This window comes from Pectinophora gossypiella, chromosome 5 (genome assembly GCF_024362695.1).
Source record: "Pectinophora gossypiella chromosome 5, ilPecGoss1.1, whole genome shotgun sequence".
Lineage (NCBI taxonomy): Eukaryota > Metazoa > Arthropoda > Insecta > Lepidoptera > Gelechiidae > Pectinophora > Pectinophora gossypiella.
Window position 1 is genome coordinate 2,560,409 of NC_065408.1, and position 17,280 is coordinate 2,577,688.

General features: G+C 36.2%; 1 protein-coding gene across 2 annotated transcripts; it reads right to left on the bottom strand.

The window, feature by feature from the left end:
• Nucleotides 1-2: 2 nt before the first annotated feature.
• On the bottom strand, nucleotides 3-13,316 carry LOC126366621 (tRNA (guanine(37)-N1)-methyltransferase). 2 transcript variants are annotated; one of them, XM_050009803.1, is made up of 5 exons: nucleotides 13,137-13,311; nucleotides 4,381-4,454; nucleotides 3,914-4,270; nucleotides 3,039-3,160; nucleotides 3-2,510 (listed from the first exon to the last, which is right to left on the bottom strand). In XM_050009803.1, exons 2-5 carry the CDS (start codon nucleotides 4,447-4,449, stop codon nucleotides 2,303-2,305), a joined length of 756 nt encoding a protein of 251 aa, XP_049865760.1. In that variant the 5' UTR covers nucleotides 4,450-4,454; nucleotides 13,137-13,311; the 3' UTR covers nucleotides 3-2,302. The 2 variants fall into 2 exon arrangements, with proteins under 2 accessions (XP_049865760.1, XP_049865759.1); XM_050009802.1 differs by lacking the exons at nucleotides 3-2,510; nucleotides 3,039-3,160; nucleotides 3,914-4,270; nucleotides 4,381-4,454 and adding an exon at nucleotides 11,600-13,045 and having other exon boundaries at nucleotides 13,137-13,316.
• Between the last annotated feature and the right edge of the window lie 3,964 nt (nucleotides 13,317-17,280).

The window sequence follows — 17,280 nt, forward strand, 5'->3', positions numbered from 1 at the left end:
AATCAATATAAAAGTGATTTTATTTCAACGAAATATGTGCTACCTCATCCATAGTTGCAAATAATTTAAATTAATTATAATATTTCAATGAGACATAACAACGTGGTAACTACAATAAATAACTATTTTAAGTAGGCTTTATAATTACCAAATAAGTTATAAAAAAGCATTTAAGTAAATGATCCAACGGCAGTTAGCATCCAGTGATGATCCTTTCCTGGGAATGTTCCCGTTGTAAAAACTCTTTAATAGTAAGGATATTGGCCGCATTTCTTTTTCAAATTGTTCTTTCTTGTACTCTGATCTATTTGCATAAATGTTAGGTAATAAAACTCTTTTTACATATTTTTTTGCGTCTTTACTGCCGTGCTTTTTAAAGTGGGAGCGTTCCAAAAGTGGAACGGCACATAACTGTTAGCACCCCGGACACTTCGTACAAAATCTCATTCTTACCTCGTGCCGCTTTACCATAAGTGCGAGCGAGACAGTGTAACATGAGATAATGTTTATTTTGCTCTGAATATGAGGTGTGTGCACGCTCCTCCTTAGTCCTTACCTAAGAAAGTAAGACCTAGTAAGACCCAGAGGGGGTGAAGTCTAGCTCGCTACGAATTGATGCGGGGCTGAGTTACCGTTCTATATGTTATTCTTTATTTTAAAACTAAAGTATACTAAAGCTGCCATATTTTGGTGTGGCTTAGTGCTGTGCATTCACAGAGTTCATAATTTATGTGGGCTTAGTGCCGCGCATTCACAGAGTTCACAATTTATGTGGGCTTAGTGCCGTGCATCCAAAGAGTTCATAATTTATGTGGGCTTAGTGCCGCGCATTCACAGACTTCATAATTTAAGTAGGCCTTGTGCCGTGCATACACAGAGTTCGTAATTTGCAAAATAAGTAATTCTATGTTCTAAGACTTCTAAGTAGGCTGAGGACAGTGGCAATTTATAGTAAGATATTACGAAAAACATACTTATTTAAAGAGAGTATCATTCGGTGTATAATAAAAACAAAACAAGTTAAATAAATTAGTTCTATTAGTTATTAGTTAAATTATCTGTCATCTTCATAGTGTTATGCCGTTTTCTCTAACCTGAATATTTGACGGGTCTGGTCTTTTAAATAAGCGACCGTCTGTCGTGACTTTCCAACCCGCGAAGGGGAAACCCAGCCCAATACAGGTTAGGACACATCTCTGTCGGTTTCCTTATAATGAAGGAACTAATCCGCCATGTCCCTATTTTTTTTATAAAAACTTAATCGATAATATAATTTATTTATCTACTAATTAAGTAGGTATTAAAGCTATAAATGATAAAATAAATAAATATTGTTTTTTATCATTTTATTTAATAAATATTTATTTAATTTTGTGATGTTAAATTTGAACATTATTTATTGAGAGTGGTTTTATTTATTAACCCTCTAAGAGTCCTAGGGTCTGGTAAGAGACCCAATGCAGACTTATGCGAAATTCATTGCTGAATGTGCCAACATTATGAGGGACTTTCAAGGCTTTACTAAAATATATAATGACATTACATTTATTAAAATATATAATGTAATGTCAGAGGCATATAAAAATAACTGCTGCTTGATATTTGGATCCGATTTATAGAATTACGTTACTACTATATTTGGGTGAATCTCAAAATTTCAAGTTTGGTGGCGAAATTTCATATTATTTTTTCGTGAAAAATTGGGTTCCGACATGAAAAAGATCCAAAAGGATCCTCAGTTCCGACATGAAAAAGGAATTGTTCAATTCCCAATTTTCCCAATTACCCCAATTTTTCACGAAAAAAATATATGACAGTCGCCACCAAACTTGACACATTTTGATATTCACCCATTTTTTCTCTTTATATTGATTAGAATAATAATGGGTGGAAGTAGTGCTGTACAGTCATGAGCAATATGATGTAGCCACTTTAGAACCCTGTCGCACTATCATATTTGACATTTAATGAGACTTACGGTTTAATTTGTCAAAAAAGTTAATGTGACATGGTTTCAAAGTGTATACATATTAGTACTCGTGACCGTACCTGGGTAATATTAAAGGTCTTCAGTTATACCCGAAAACAAGGAAAAACGACGCGTATGTCTGTTATCTATGAAATTAAAAGGTTAAACGGCAAAATTGTACAGCGCCATCTATTTTTTTATTGGAAAACGTGGCGTGGGAAGACCCTCATTGTTATAAAGATTCCACAGTCTGCTCTGCTCACCTCGGTATGTGTTGGGGCTAAAAACTATCATAATAATCACAGCATAAATTCTCACTAACATGAACTCTTTTCAAAGTACATCACCATTCTGGCTATCGTCACTAATAATGTCAATTAAGTGTCCGTTGCTTCCCTGCGGTCGAGGGCCGCGGCCGGCCCGTTCTAAAGACCCATCTGCCAGGTACCACGCGGGCCGATAGCATATACAACCGTTGTTGCTCTTATATGCTAAAGACGGGTTTGGCCAAGTGTTGTGTATGCTTCCTATTGATGTATACCTGTAAAAGCGAAATTATTCACTAGTTAAAGGCAATTAACCAAAAATAATGTGCCAATTTTTTATCAAAATCGGTCAAGTGGTTTATGCGTGACAGATATTTTCTAACTATTATAATACTAGCCACCTGCCCCGGTTTCGAACGGGTAGTGTACTATGTGAATTATGACTCGATAGCTTTATAAATTTTCCATACGAACTTACACCCTCTATTTCACCACTGTGTAAGGGTTGCTTAGAAAAATAATTGAATACATACTAATTTATTCAAATAATGAGTATTTTCTACTCATTTGGAAATGATTACTAGGTGTTAAAACCATAGAAGTTTTATACAAAATTTGCCACCTCTGAATTTTGAAAATTCCGTCTTAATGGGCATCTTCGTCCTAAAAGGAACCCCCCCGCAAAATTTGAGATTCTTAGCACTTGTAGTTTCTGAGATCTCGTGTCGTTTATATAGATTAATATGTATTTAGAAGGAAACAATTTACCCAGCACACCAAACCAAATCACCCAACGTACTTACCCAATATCATAGAGGCTACAGTAAGGCACGTTCTTCTTGAGAATGTAGGCCCATATCTGGTGGTAGGACCAGTTGAGAAGCGGAGAGACTCGCATGACCTGCGGCCAGCCGGCGTCCGTTTTCTGATGAAAAATAAATTATTTTAGAAGTAAGTACTTGTGACGCCAAAGAACTCAACACGTAATACAATGGCCCCGATTCCTGCAGACACCGCCTAATTTTATTTTAAGTTATATCCGTCATTTTCATATCCGTCGAAAAGGAAAGGGACGGATGATTCACAGCTCTTAATTTTAGGAAGAATGAAAAAATGAATGAATAACCCGGGCGAATCAAAAAGGTACGTCGCTGGTATGCAATCCGTTTGACGTGCTGTCTACTTAACTGTGTCGGGTTATTGACTGATGTAAAATTTTTAGACGGTTGGTTTAGATTTGTACTTAAAATTGACGTGTGTTCCATAAATTTTATGCTTGTCGATTACCCGTCCCTTTCCTTTTAGGCGGATAAGAAAATGACAGATATAACTTAAAATAAAATAAAATTAGATGGTATTTACAGGAATTAGCACCAATGTTAGCACATGTTTTTGAATTTGACGTCACAATTTTATTTATATCATAAAAGTTATTGTAAATTATAAAAATGCACAGGTTTTGGCTTCAAAATAAACTTTTATTCCTAAGTAAATATTTTCACTTTTTCTCCCTGTATTTAAATATAAATAAAATTATTGGAGTTATTCCTTATGAAACGTAACATGTTTAGAGTGACATATCTCTCGTCTCTTTCGCACTAAAGGATATACTATATCTCCATCCTGCCTTCATACTAATAATTTCATGATAGAGAATACGTAAGTATGTATATTTTACCTGCATAAAATCCAAGTCGCTACTATAGGGATCTGTCCTTCTCGTTCCCATGAGGCACGCTTTCAATCGTCCATCTTGGGATAATATACTCTGCAATGTATCTCTCATATCTCCCTCCATCACAGTCAGCTGTACTCCATAATGTGTCTCCACTTCTGTCACGAATTGTTCTATCTCTTTAAAAGGCCCATTGGTCCTTATATATACGACTTTTAAATTTCTGGCTATGTCGTTTTGTTGATACATATCTTGGAGAATACTGATAGTTAAGTCTAGCAGTGCCGTGCAGTCTTTGCCGCCGTTGAACGATAAAAATACTTCGTCTAGTTGAAATTCTTTGAAGCATTTTCTGAGTATCTGAAATGTAAGGGGTTGTGGAGTTGATAAATTGTTATAAATACTGTGACCTGTAGGGCTAACATGCACTTTTTTTTGTATTTCGAATACCAATTATAAAAAAAACTGACCTTTTCTGACTCTCGTAAAACATCAGTGTAGTCAGGCAGCTCCATGTTACCTTCTGGTTGCTGCGGCATCGTAACTGAAACAAGACCATCAATTTACAGATATCTTCAACACTTTGAATAAATTAGCTAATACACACCAACCAAACACTTATGTCTGGCACGTAAAGATCAAGTTGCCTTGATAACTTGTGGGGAAACCGAATAAATTAAGGAAACAATTGTTACTTAATCGCTTTAAGTTACGGTTTGGTATAGTGTGTTTGTACAGATGATCAATAATATTATGTAAAACGTGCTGTTTTGTCGAGCGCTCTGGTGTAATGCCCTTGACGGCGAGTTTATCTGAATGATGGACTTTCCAGGCTACGTTCCCCAAAAATAATATAGATGGCGCTGTGTAGATTTAACGTGATAATTACATATTTTCTCATTACTGGGATAAAAGTGGACTTGAAACCGAACACAACTGAGTGATCTACTCTCTGGAGTTACCTTAAGTGAACTACTCTCTGGAGTTACCTTGAGTGATCTACTCTCTGGAGTTACCTTAAGTGAACTACTCTCTGGAGTTACCTTGAGTGATCTACTCTCTGGAGTTACCTTGAAATTATCCAACACTTTTCATTTAACAAACAAGAACACCGGATTGGTTTAAATGATTTTAAACTGGCCTTACATCTATCTATAAGAGGGATGATTCAGATCCGTTCTGAGTTTAATATCAAGTGGAATTGTCAGTCGCAAAATTCATTACTATTTTTATTTTTCAATTCTATACTTAAACCCTGTATATTTTTGATAAATTAGTAATTACTAATAAGCCTAGTGGTCTGGATTGTTTTCTTCGTCATATCGATCGCATATCAGAGGCCCTAGCCAAGGTGCTAATGTTACGATCTTTACACTCGCTAACGTGTAGCGAAATCGTTTTGAGTTAATTGCACGTTAGGGAGTGTAGAGATCATTTACAACTTGTATAAGCCCTAAGACCCTTTAGAACGAGGAACTTTTCAGGATACGTTCCCCAAAAAATATAGATGGCGCTGTTCAGACTTCGTGATAATTACCTATTTATTCATTGTTCTGGTACATAATTATTCAAAAATGTATAAAATAATTGTTGCTTGGTATTTGTATCATGTAACAGCCTCCGTGGTCTAGTGGTTAGAGCGTTAGGTTAGGCTCACGATCTGGAGGTCCGGGTTCAATTCCCGATGGGGACATTGTCGAAATCACTTTGTGAGACTGTCCTTTGTTTGGTAAGGACTTTTCAGGCTTGAATCACCTGATTGTCCGGAAAAGTAAGACGATTCCGTGCTTCGGAGGGCACGTTAAGCCGTTGGTCCCGGCTATTAGCCGTAAAAATCACCTCCACCAACCCGCAGTGGAGCAGCGTGGTGGAGTATGCCCCATACCCCCTCCGGTTGATTGAGCGGTGACCTGTGCCCAGCAGTGGGACGTATATAGGCTGTTTATGTATTTGTATCAGATATCCATAGAAATATGTTGCTACCTATATTACTTCTCTTTATTTTGACCAGAATAATAATGGGTGGAAGATGTGTCGTGCCTGGGTGTAATAACAAGGGTCATCATTTTTATTTTAAACATGGAAGGTTTAACGAAGGCAACACTGTACAGCGCCATCTAAATTTTTTTGGGGAAAGTAGCCTGGAAAGAACTCGAGGCCTTTGAAATGTGGTGTTGGAGGAGGATGGAAAGAATAAGTTGGATAGAAAGGGTTACAAATGAGGAAGTGCTAGTAAGAGTAAGGGAAAAATGAGGACAGAAGTGGCAAGATGATTAGACACGACGAATTTATTAAAAACATCATAGAAGGAAAGCTAGAAGGAAAGAGAGGAAGGGGAAGACCAAGAAGAGCTTACTGGAACAGATTAAAAAAAAGGTTCACGTCGTGTCTTATAGGAAATCAAGGGATTGGCCTTTGATAGACTGGAATGGAAAATGCTACACCGACAAGAGCGTGGCTCTTAAATTGATGATGATGAGCCTGGAAAGTCTCTTATTAGCTAGATACAATAATTGATAAGCTATATAAAAGAAACATTAAAATAGTAATATATTTTATGTTTTACATCTTAATAGGTGAGGTGTAAGTAGTTTGTAACATATACATAATAATTACTTACATTGATAATAATATTTATACTATATTATGTATAACAATATAAACTATTATTTGTCAATACATTTATCAGTTATGTGATTTATTATCTTCTTATTCACACAAGTTTATCAGTCAAAGTCAATATTGTACGGTCACGAGCATTAATATGTATACACTTTGGTATTATGTCACATTAACTTTTTTGACAAATTGGACTGTAAGTCTCACTAAATGTCAAATATATTTGTGCGACAGAGTCCTAAAGCGGGTACATTATATTGCTTATGACTGTACTTTGGTAAACAATTAATCAACATAATTTTGAGACACGTAATACACTAGTTGCTTTTTTAGTTATCTTAATGATTTACACACTAATTTAGCGTTTAAAATGGGGATATGAGACTCCCGATATTTCGACACTGTTGCAAGTGCGATGATTACGGGATGACTGATGAGATTGGATTGGATTGTTTTTTTTGTTGGTTTTTTTTTGGATTGGATTTTTTTTGACTGATTGATTTACATACTGTTTAAATTAATAAAGAATAGAGATTGTTTTATGTTATACAGGGTGGACCGTTTTTATTTTTTCACCTAGCGGTACACATCATTAGGAATAGTTATGAAGTAAAATAAAATAACTATAAGATAGAGATAGCGACAAAATGATGATTTCTAAAGGTAGAAAATCTAGAAAAAGGTACAAAATGCGTCATATCTCCTAAACCGTGAATAATCGCTGAACATACATGGTGCTGTTTCTGGTAGCCAATGAGCCCCTCTACCTAATTTATCATTTTGAAGGTAAACGTTTGGGCCAACCTTTATATATGTGGTACACAGATTTCTAAGTTTATTGTAGAAGTAAGTATATTGTTACCTTACCTGTAATTTTCACACTTTGAGTTAATAGTCCTAATTATAACACAGTTACATAAATAGCGTATTAAGTGATATTAATAATCTTATTTGCGCAATGGTGCTATTAAATATACTTGTACTTAAGTATTTTTAATGTCGTATCCCATAGCCTTTTTTTTCGTAGTACTTATCTTCTCAATTTAGTAAAGGAGGTCGAATTTCCCTAAGTAAGTACCTAGTACCAACATACATCACTAATGTACGTACTGTCATACTAATGATTACGGGCAGAAAAGAAAGTACGAAAATCGATTGGTAATGTTTTGTAATTTATTACAAATGTTTTAATTATTTGTACTTTTATTTTGTTTACATATTTACCAACTTAATTAATGATAATTTAATATTACATAACGCCAAAAAGGACAGGTCAAAACTGGTCTAAACCGGCATGCAGAAATAAAGACTTTGATAAGAGTGGAAGAAGCTAAAGTTTATCAGGATCGTAGAAAGTGGAGTATTGCGTGGTCTCTGCTTAACCCAATGCAAAATAAGCATGATCTTACATATGTATGCTTATACAACATTGCGTGTCTATGGTATTAACAATTGAGAACTTTCTTCTGTGAAGCCAATCCTTTACGTAGGATCACGTTCTTCTAGCCAGGAAAAAGTAATAATAAAAATAATTATTTTGTGCGACTTTTTCTTTTTTTTTCTTTTGTATTCTGCTACTTGGCGATCTGTTGTTCAACAATGAGCCAATTTTAGGTCTGACTTGTAGTCTGATATGGTTTTCTTTATTTAGAAGGGCCTTCATCAATGCCACTTCCATTACATGTTGTCGAATCTATTTACTAGATTAGAGACACTATGTCGTTTTAGTCTGGTGCGACTTACACGGATTTTGAAATAAATCTCGAAACAAAACCTCAAATATCATTTTTCGATTTTTTGAGTTACTACATTTTTGTTTTGGTGAGAACCCGATCTCGTGCGCGCCGATGAGTGCGTGACTGGTGTGACGCACACATGACGCACGCAGTTGCGGTTTACGGAGACATCTCTAAAAAAATGTATTATTTCGAATACAATAATGGGTATTTGTGTTCCTCGTCATACAAATACCGTATTAAACTGCACCGATTGCAGACGCGAGTCGTATGCACACAATCATTCCGTGGTATTGGCACATCGGGTTACCGCGACCCATCACATCTGCGGTTGCATAATTATTTTCTTTATCTTAAAAGATATGAACACTTTGTGATTTATAGTGCAATATGCATTTTAAATTAAGTAGATAAAATTATATATCGACTTTTTGAAAAGTCATATTTTTCTTTAACAAATCTTCGATTTCTTTCAATTAATTTCATTCCGGGTAAGAATTGAGACATTTTTTTATCTGGATTGAAACTATCTGGATTGCGAGGTTTTGTTAACAAAAGTCACATACGAAACTGGATTTTTCAAAAAGGCGGTTACATGGTTTTCACTATAACGCAACAATACGCAGTCTCAATTAGGTAAGTTAAAATGATACATAAGGTGGACGATACACTCCGATGAACGTCATGTATGATCCAGATCCTCGATACGATCCTCGACATACGTCATCCGTCACTCTCTCCAGTACTGCACAGAAAGAGACAGACGATCTCTGTCGCGGCGAGAAAGAGTCGTGTGCTCACTCTCTCCAGTACTGCACAGAAAGACACAGACGATCTCTGTCGCGGCGAGAAAGAGTCGCGTGCTTATGGTGCTATGCTTTCTGACGACCCAATTACTTTAGCCATAGAGGTGACCAACCAGTTCGCGGTAACAAACTCTTCAAGACACCGATTTCCCTCATTCAGCGCTTATTTTTTTTGACGTGACTTAATGTAGATTTGCCGCAAATGGCATTAACTACTTGGCCGGAAGGCTGGAACAGGGCTTATCGATACCGGCCCACTAGAGTCGATTAATTCTTTCAAGTATAATCCTCTTAGTCGACGCTCTGAGCCGAGGTACGCGCACTCTCAGGTCTGTTGTCTTAAATCTATTTAAAAGAAATGGTATGTTTCATCTTCGTCGTTTGACGCAGTTTCTGTTGCTGCCAGTGGTGGAGCTGGCATTCTTTATGCCCCGCGGGCCTGGCACCGTAAGCACGCGACTCTTTCTCGCCGCGACAGAGATCGTCTGTCTCTTTCTGTGGAGTACAGTGACGAGTGGAGAGAGTGACGTGTGACGTATGTCGAGGCGAGAAAGAGTCGCGCGCTTACGGTGCTAAGCCCGCTGGAATGTATAATTTAATATGTTTTGAAATTACGTCAACATTTAAATTAGACTTGGATAGAAAACATAGAACACATTCAGCTACTTATGTGGGTATCTTTTTGTACTAAGGGATTATGTCCACTCTAACATGATGAACTGTCTATGGGCGATGTGTTTCCAGGGATGTTATGGATATGAAATTTCGGATACGGATTGGATACGGATATAAGAATGATTATTATATCGGATAAATGATATTACCGTATGGTTTATCATATTTATCTATTTTGGACTGAATACCAGTAGTGGCTATGGGTTATCTTATTGATAACTTGAGGCTCTTTTAAACTCGATATGGATACTGGTGTAACATATGTACGTGAACTATAATATACCTATACATCGACACTTATAGTATGCATTTAGTATCATCGCCCCAGTGGAAATATGGCCAAATATAACCACTGATTTTCTTCACATCTTAAAAACTCTCTGCAGATAACGATCAAGGTCTGAAGCTTTCCTCACAGCAGAGTCATGTGTGGAGCCGGGAAAATTGGAATTCAGTGATAAACTACAAGACAAAATACATAAGTTACATAGACACCAAGTTTGCTTGATATGTGTGACTGTATGTGTCTACTGTGTTTTCATACTCACCACTTGGCAGTTGATGACGTAAAATGCTTTCCAATTAAAAAATCCCATCAAAAACATAAATGTGAAATGAGAGCAAAGTTCAATATTATGATATACCTATGCCTTGGTTGCTGACTTAACGACAAAAGAAGTGACATCTAAATGGGTGCCAAGTTCAATGGTCAGTCCTGAAATTTATTTATAACAACATAAAATATCATTTCTTCTTATAACTTAATTAATAGATATATATTGTAGCCTAAGGTCCGACTTGGCTAGTTTTTATATTCTGTTACTTCTCTGCAGGTGCTATAAATATGATCACTGTTTGCGAGCTTAAATAGTATGTTTGATACCTATATTGTATAACTCCTGGAACCTGAAATTTTAATATTTACTATGTAGTTTAGACCACTCTAGTTATACCTATAAAGTCGGGTTAGTTACACCATGAATAACTCAAAGACTAGAACAATTTTAATGATCTTTCATATTATAATTTATTTCGGCGTCGAATAGCAGAAATAACGAAATATTAGATTTGTATTGGAAATTAATTATGCGTAGGTACAAAGTTCACCGGGTCAACTTAATAGTATAACGCAAAGTTTAAATAATAAATCAACTGTTGTTACCTTTCTTATGCCTCCTACAACGCCTTATTCATGTTTTTTCTTCATATTTACTTGTAAAATACGCTAAGTTCAAGTTAAGTCGGCCCGACTGAATTAGGTCGGATTTTAGTTTGATGTAGCCTGACAGATAAATGGTTGTTTCTAATAGGAAAATGGCGGTTTGAACTAAATGTAGTTCGACCTAACTTAATTTAGGTTTGGTCCTGTCAGATTAGTTAAGTCGGGTTTTTCTGAATAGAAAGTGTTTTTGACATATTTAACCTAATTTTAGCTAGGTTAAGTCGGGTACACTTAACAATTAACAGATTATGGGGATAATGCACGCCTATTTCCTATCGGGGTAAGCAGAGACTATGGAATTCCATTTGCTTCGATCCTGACACATTTCTCTTGCTTCCTCCACATTCATCAAATGTTTCATTCACGCACGCTGGTTTAGAGTAGATTGTACTAAACCATTCCTAAGGAAATTTTCAATTTAGTCAATGTACATCCTTCTAGGTCTTCCCCTGTCAGTCAACTAACTACTTTTTTGTATTAAGGCTGAACATACTTAACTATCAGTTAATGTTAAATAAATTTAAACTAACTACTATAAGTACTTATAAGTATTTTGTATTAAGCCTGGATATACTTAACTATCAGTTAATATTAAATCAATTTAAATTAAAAACAAGTTTTAGCTCACAAGTTTATTTAAACTTAACATTACAGTAACATGGCAATATAAACTATGATGTTCTTATCAAAAAAAGTAAAATGCATTGGATTCTATAGATACACTATCTTGCTTACTTATATGTAAATGCACAAAATTACAAAAACTTATACACTGCTTTCCTGTTCAACACAGATTTTTTTCAAGGGTGGTTCACTATTATCACTTATCACACCACTCAATACATCCTTTGTTAATCTAAACGTCACCCTCATCATTTCTTTCTTTGGAGACACATTTCTAACATCAAACACATCTAGAATATCCGAAGATATATCCGTACCAATATTATCAATCACCATTTTCTTAGCTACTGACACTGGATCTTCTCCTACTGCAAAACAGTAGACATATACAATTATTTCTCTATCAAGCTTGGAAAGTAATTCTTGATCCTTAATAATTCCACAGAAATATTTCAAGAATTTAACAGCCATTGCAGGTAGATTCATAGTAATGTGTATTTTTGACAATTCTTTTAATTTCTCATTTCCTTTACAGTACTCTGTAATGTAGTCTCTGAATATTGTACAAATAAAATCTTTGCCGTCAAGATTGTATGATTGGAAATTAGTTGAGTTAACTTTATTGTGCTTAGCATTATGATTCAACCATTTGAAAGAATCGGGATTTAAATCATTGGCAAAAACTTTGCATTTTCTTTTAGCTGCTGGTACGGAGAAGGGGCCAACCCCACAGAATACATCAAACAATACATCTCCAAGTTTCAGAAAATCCAAGATTCTCTCATGTTCTTTGCCAAGACGTGGGTTCCAGTACACTTTTGAGAAATCAAACTGGAAATTGCAGCGGTTTTCCTTCACTGTAACTAGAAAGTCTTCATCACCAGCTATGACTTCCATACTAAAGTTACGATAAGTATTGTCAATAATGTTGCTCTTATTCACTACTGTACGACAAGTCTTGATTTTGTCTACCAGCACCTGACCAATCAGAGGGCGATAGTCCAATAGATGTTCTTTCAAGTTCAAGTGTATGATGTGTCCGATTGTAGAAAAACTACTTACCATTTCTTCATTTTCAGGTAATACAGCTTTGAAAATTTCTTCAAATTTCCAGTTCTCATATTTTATCTGTAATTCTTTAGTTTGGAAATTTGATTCATTAATATCATGTTGTGAGAGACACTCACGATCTTTTTGTGATATATCTGTCCAACTTGAAACTTTCTCTGGGTTCAAATGTATGCATTTCTTCGATGTTTCATCTTGGAAGTTTTGTACAGGCTTGAAGTTTTCCATCTTGAGAAAGTAGGGCTTACATATTGGTGTCACTTTGGCCAGTTTCTCTTCGGTAACCTTCAATACTGGTACTTGCACATTACGCAAGAATTTCTCGCGATCCAACACTTTCATGCCACGGACGCCAACTGGCGCCAACACAGATGCACTCATGATACTAAAAAAATTACGAGAAAACTTCTGAATACGAGGCAAAATCATAACAAATATGATACAACGCGTGAAACAAGATTTGTCAACATACTAACCTAAAAAAGAATCAGGTCAAAATCGATGTAAAGCAGTTGTAGCAGCTAGTAGAGAGCTAGTTTAAGTTTGCACTATTTCGTTTCACTAGTGAATATTAAATATTTTATACAAAAAGCGCACAAAATACGCTCATGTACATTCACTTGTCAATTTCATAATGCTGATGACGTTTGACGAGTTGCCAGATTCGGTTATTTTTTGCAAATTTGAGGAAAAAATAACTTTTTTAGAAAACATTAGGGAATTAATTCCCACGAAATTGTTGTTTTTTTTTTCAGTCAATCCAGCTCGCTATTTAACGGAAATTGGTGTGAATCTTGGCAACTTCAGCCCCTTAGTCGGGGCTTGTTTGTTATATAGTCCGTTCAAGAATGATCTTCATAAAAGCTAAACAAATATGGCTGCCGATATTTTTTATCTGTGTCAAACTGTATACTAGTGAAGTGCTGAATTGATTTTAACTCAAGTTATTTTATCAAAATGAACTGACTCTCTTGGGTTGTTTGAATATTTTGTATGATAATATTAAAATATATATTGTATGTTTCTTTGTGGTTACACTAACTCACTTTGAAAGTCATTTATTCTGCGCATTTCGGCTTATTAAGTACAGTACACTCACTTAAGTTATTCACGGAACTGACTCGTTTTCCTGACCTGAATGAAATGTCACATCACTAATCGCCAAATTGACAGCCAGCCACAGATTAACAAGAATTTATGATGTCAACTTTTTTGTGTGGGGTTTTGTTTGATTTTTGTTTTTACATGAAAAAATGTGTTTTTAATAATTATTTTACGTTAATTTCACATTGAGCTAAGAAATCATACATCTATTGAGTGCTACGAATGTTATTAGAAGAATACTTTGCGTAGTTTAGGTGAAATTCGAACATTCTTTGTAGTAACAGGTTTGTTTACCTTTTATGAAGATCATTTTTTGAACGGACTATACATATACGGTTAATGTACTTTTTGTTATAACGTAAAGATCATAATATCATTCATATGTACCTAACAAAAGGGTTTTGGGAATAAATCAAACTGAAATACTAATATCATTTCGAGATTTTTTTTATTCGAAATAGGGGAATTCCGAAATATATGTCTGGTAACCTTGGATGTTTGTCAGAACGTCAGAAGCAAGGTCAGAGAAAGAAGCGCGGGAAACTTCCGAAATTGGCGGTCGTGTTTTTTAGTGAAAATTTAATTTAATTGATTTCGTGTGGGTTCAGTGGAGTATTTCTGTATTATTTTATCTGTTAATTCATATTTATATATATTCTTCTAAAATACTTGCTGCTGTGTAGTGGTAAGTGAGTTTTTCTTTTTACTATGGGGGTTGATCCCCCCGACGACCCCGGTGGCGACCGGGATCGTCATCGTGTCCCTCATGTAGGGATGGAAGTTATTGTTGACGATACTTCGTCAATGGATACGGAGGACGGGTGCTCCTCTCAAGTCAGAAAACGTGTAAGACCCTTGAGAAAGATTTGCAAACATTGCAACAAAAAGCGCAAAAGTAAAAATGGTAAAAACGTTTCGGGTGTAGACAAGTGCAATTGCAATTCTGACGAAGACAATTCTCTTTTATCAACAATACCTGATCCTCCACCTCCACCACCAACAGTCACAGTAACTAATCAGCAAACCCAGCAGCAACAGCAAGTTGGTAGGAAATATGTTTCTTCCGACCTAGCACCCTATGTGGTGCACATTCAAAAGGAGCAGTCTACTCCTGACGATCCTGTTTCACTGCATCCCATTCAGTTTGGTAGCGTTCTAAAGAAAAATATGATTAAAAACATAGTGAACGGTAGCTTGAAACGGATCGGCAGAAATAGACTATCCATGGCCTTTTCCACATATTCTGATGCTAACGCTTTTATTGAAAATCCTTGCCTTGCCAGCCATAGTTTGAGAGCTTTCATTCCAACCTTTATTATCACACGGATGGGTGTTGTCAGGGGTGTCCCTGCTGACTGGCCTGAGGATGAGATTTTGGATAATGTGAGTGTCCCCATTGGTTGTGGGAAAGTTCTTAAAGCTAGGAGAATTAAAAGTAAAAAAATTATAAATGGGTCTCCAGAATTTACTAACACTGAAACAGTTGTTTTAACTTTCGATGGACAAGTACTACCAAAACGTGTGTTTATGTGCTATACTCCATTGACTGTCGACTTGTACATTTATCCAACCATTCAATGTTACAGCTGCTGCCGTTTTGGTCATACAAAGGCTCAATGCCGCTCCAAGCCTCGCTGTTATAAATGTGGGCAAGGTCACACTGCCGAATCTTGTTCAGTAGAACAAGAGGATGGATCATGCTGTCTTTGTTCTGGTTATCATTTTGCCACTAGTAAGGCTTGTCCTGAATTTTCCCGACAAAAAAATATCAAAGTGTCAATGGCTCAAAACTGCATCTCATATTTAGAGGCTTCCAAATTACACCCCGTTGTCTCCAAATCTTTTGCTGACGTTCTTAGAACTTCGCAACATAAACAATCTCAAGATGAGGCTGCTAACCCAGCAGCTCGATTGTCCCCATCTTCCAGCTCATATAAAAAAACAGTTTTCCTTAAGCCTCGTGCTCCTCCTACGCCTTCGGCTGGGTATGACCGGGCTGCACATGCATCTCTAATAAAAGATTATGATATACCTCTATCTTCACCAAATGGTTCTGCTCTGAAAAATGATAACTCAGAAAATGATAAATCAAACCAACCCATAGCGAAATTAATTTTGTCTCTTATTGAGCTTTTGTTTAAATCCAGTTTAATTCCCACCAATTCTATACCGTCCCACGTTGCCCAACTAATTGAAAACACTGTGTCTATCAATCCCAATAATGGATCAGGTACTCCTACAGTGGAATTGTAGAAGTGCTGCTGATAAAAAACCTGAAATAATATTTTTAATTAATAAATATAATCCTTCAATAGTCTGTCTCTCAGAGACATGGCTTTTGCCTGAATATTCTTTTAGAATATCAGGTTTTAATATTCTTAGGAAGGACAGAGCTAGTGATGCGCATGGTGGTGTTGCCATCCTTATCAATAGTTCTGTTCCTTACAAACAAATATCTCTTCCTCCTGTAAATAATGGTGTTGAAGCCATTGCTATCTCTGTAAATAATGTGTGTATAGTTTCTGTATATATTGCTCATCCTACTTTAGCTTTGTATAGTGATCTCACTAATATATTAAAATGTATACCAAGCCCTTTTTTAGTACTAGGTGATTTTAATGGCCAGCACCCGGCATGGGGAGGTTCATCTAGACATATTTTTTATGGAGAAGAAATGTTGCGAATTTTAAATTCTCTCAATCTCTGTATTTTAAATGATGGTACTCCTACTCGGCGTACTGGCCCTGACGAGGGCCCTAGTGCTCCAGATCTCTCTATATGCACGCCTAATCTTGCTTCTATTCTTTCGTGGTCAGTTCACCCTTCTACTTGTGGAAGTGACCATCATCCCATAACTATTAAGTTTCCTTCGTTACATCCAATGATAGCTCCGAAACCTACTCCCCGTATGAAATATAGATTACCTAGTGATTGGTCTGCATTTAGTCAGCAAGTTGACAGTAAAGTTTCAAACCTCCCTTCTGTCTGTATGGGTAATGAGATGGCTTGCTCTGAGGCTCTTGTCAAAGTCATGATTGAGGTTGCAGATGCTTTATTCCCAATTAAAGTGGGCGGCTCCAGAAAAATCCCCTGTCCACCTTGGTGGGACAACGAGTGCACAGAGGCTATAAAAAGAAGGAGGGAAGCAGAAAGGGTTTATTCCTGTTTAATGACATCTGTGAACTATGAGCTTTACTGTCAAGTGGCACGGGACACTCGTAAATTTTTGAAAAAGAAGAAGTTTGAGGGATGGAGAAGATTCTGTAATAATATTTGTCCAGATGTTAATGTTTCTGTTGTTTGGCAAAGCGTTAGGAGATTCAGGATGGGTGTTAATCCATCATCTAGAGGCTCTTTATCTTCAGAGCTAGCTGAACAATTCCTAGATAATCTAGCTCCTTCTTCAGTTCCTGAGTTACAAATTCAGTGCTTGCCAACTTCAATTTCTAATAATTTATCAGGATTAAATTCACCTTTTTCCATGTCTGAAATTAAAGGCATTTTAACAAGTTTAAT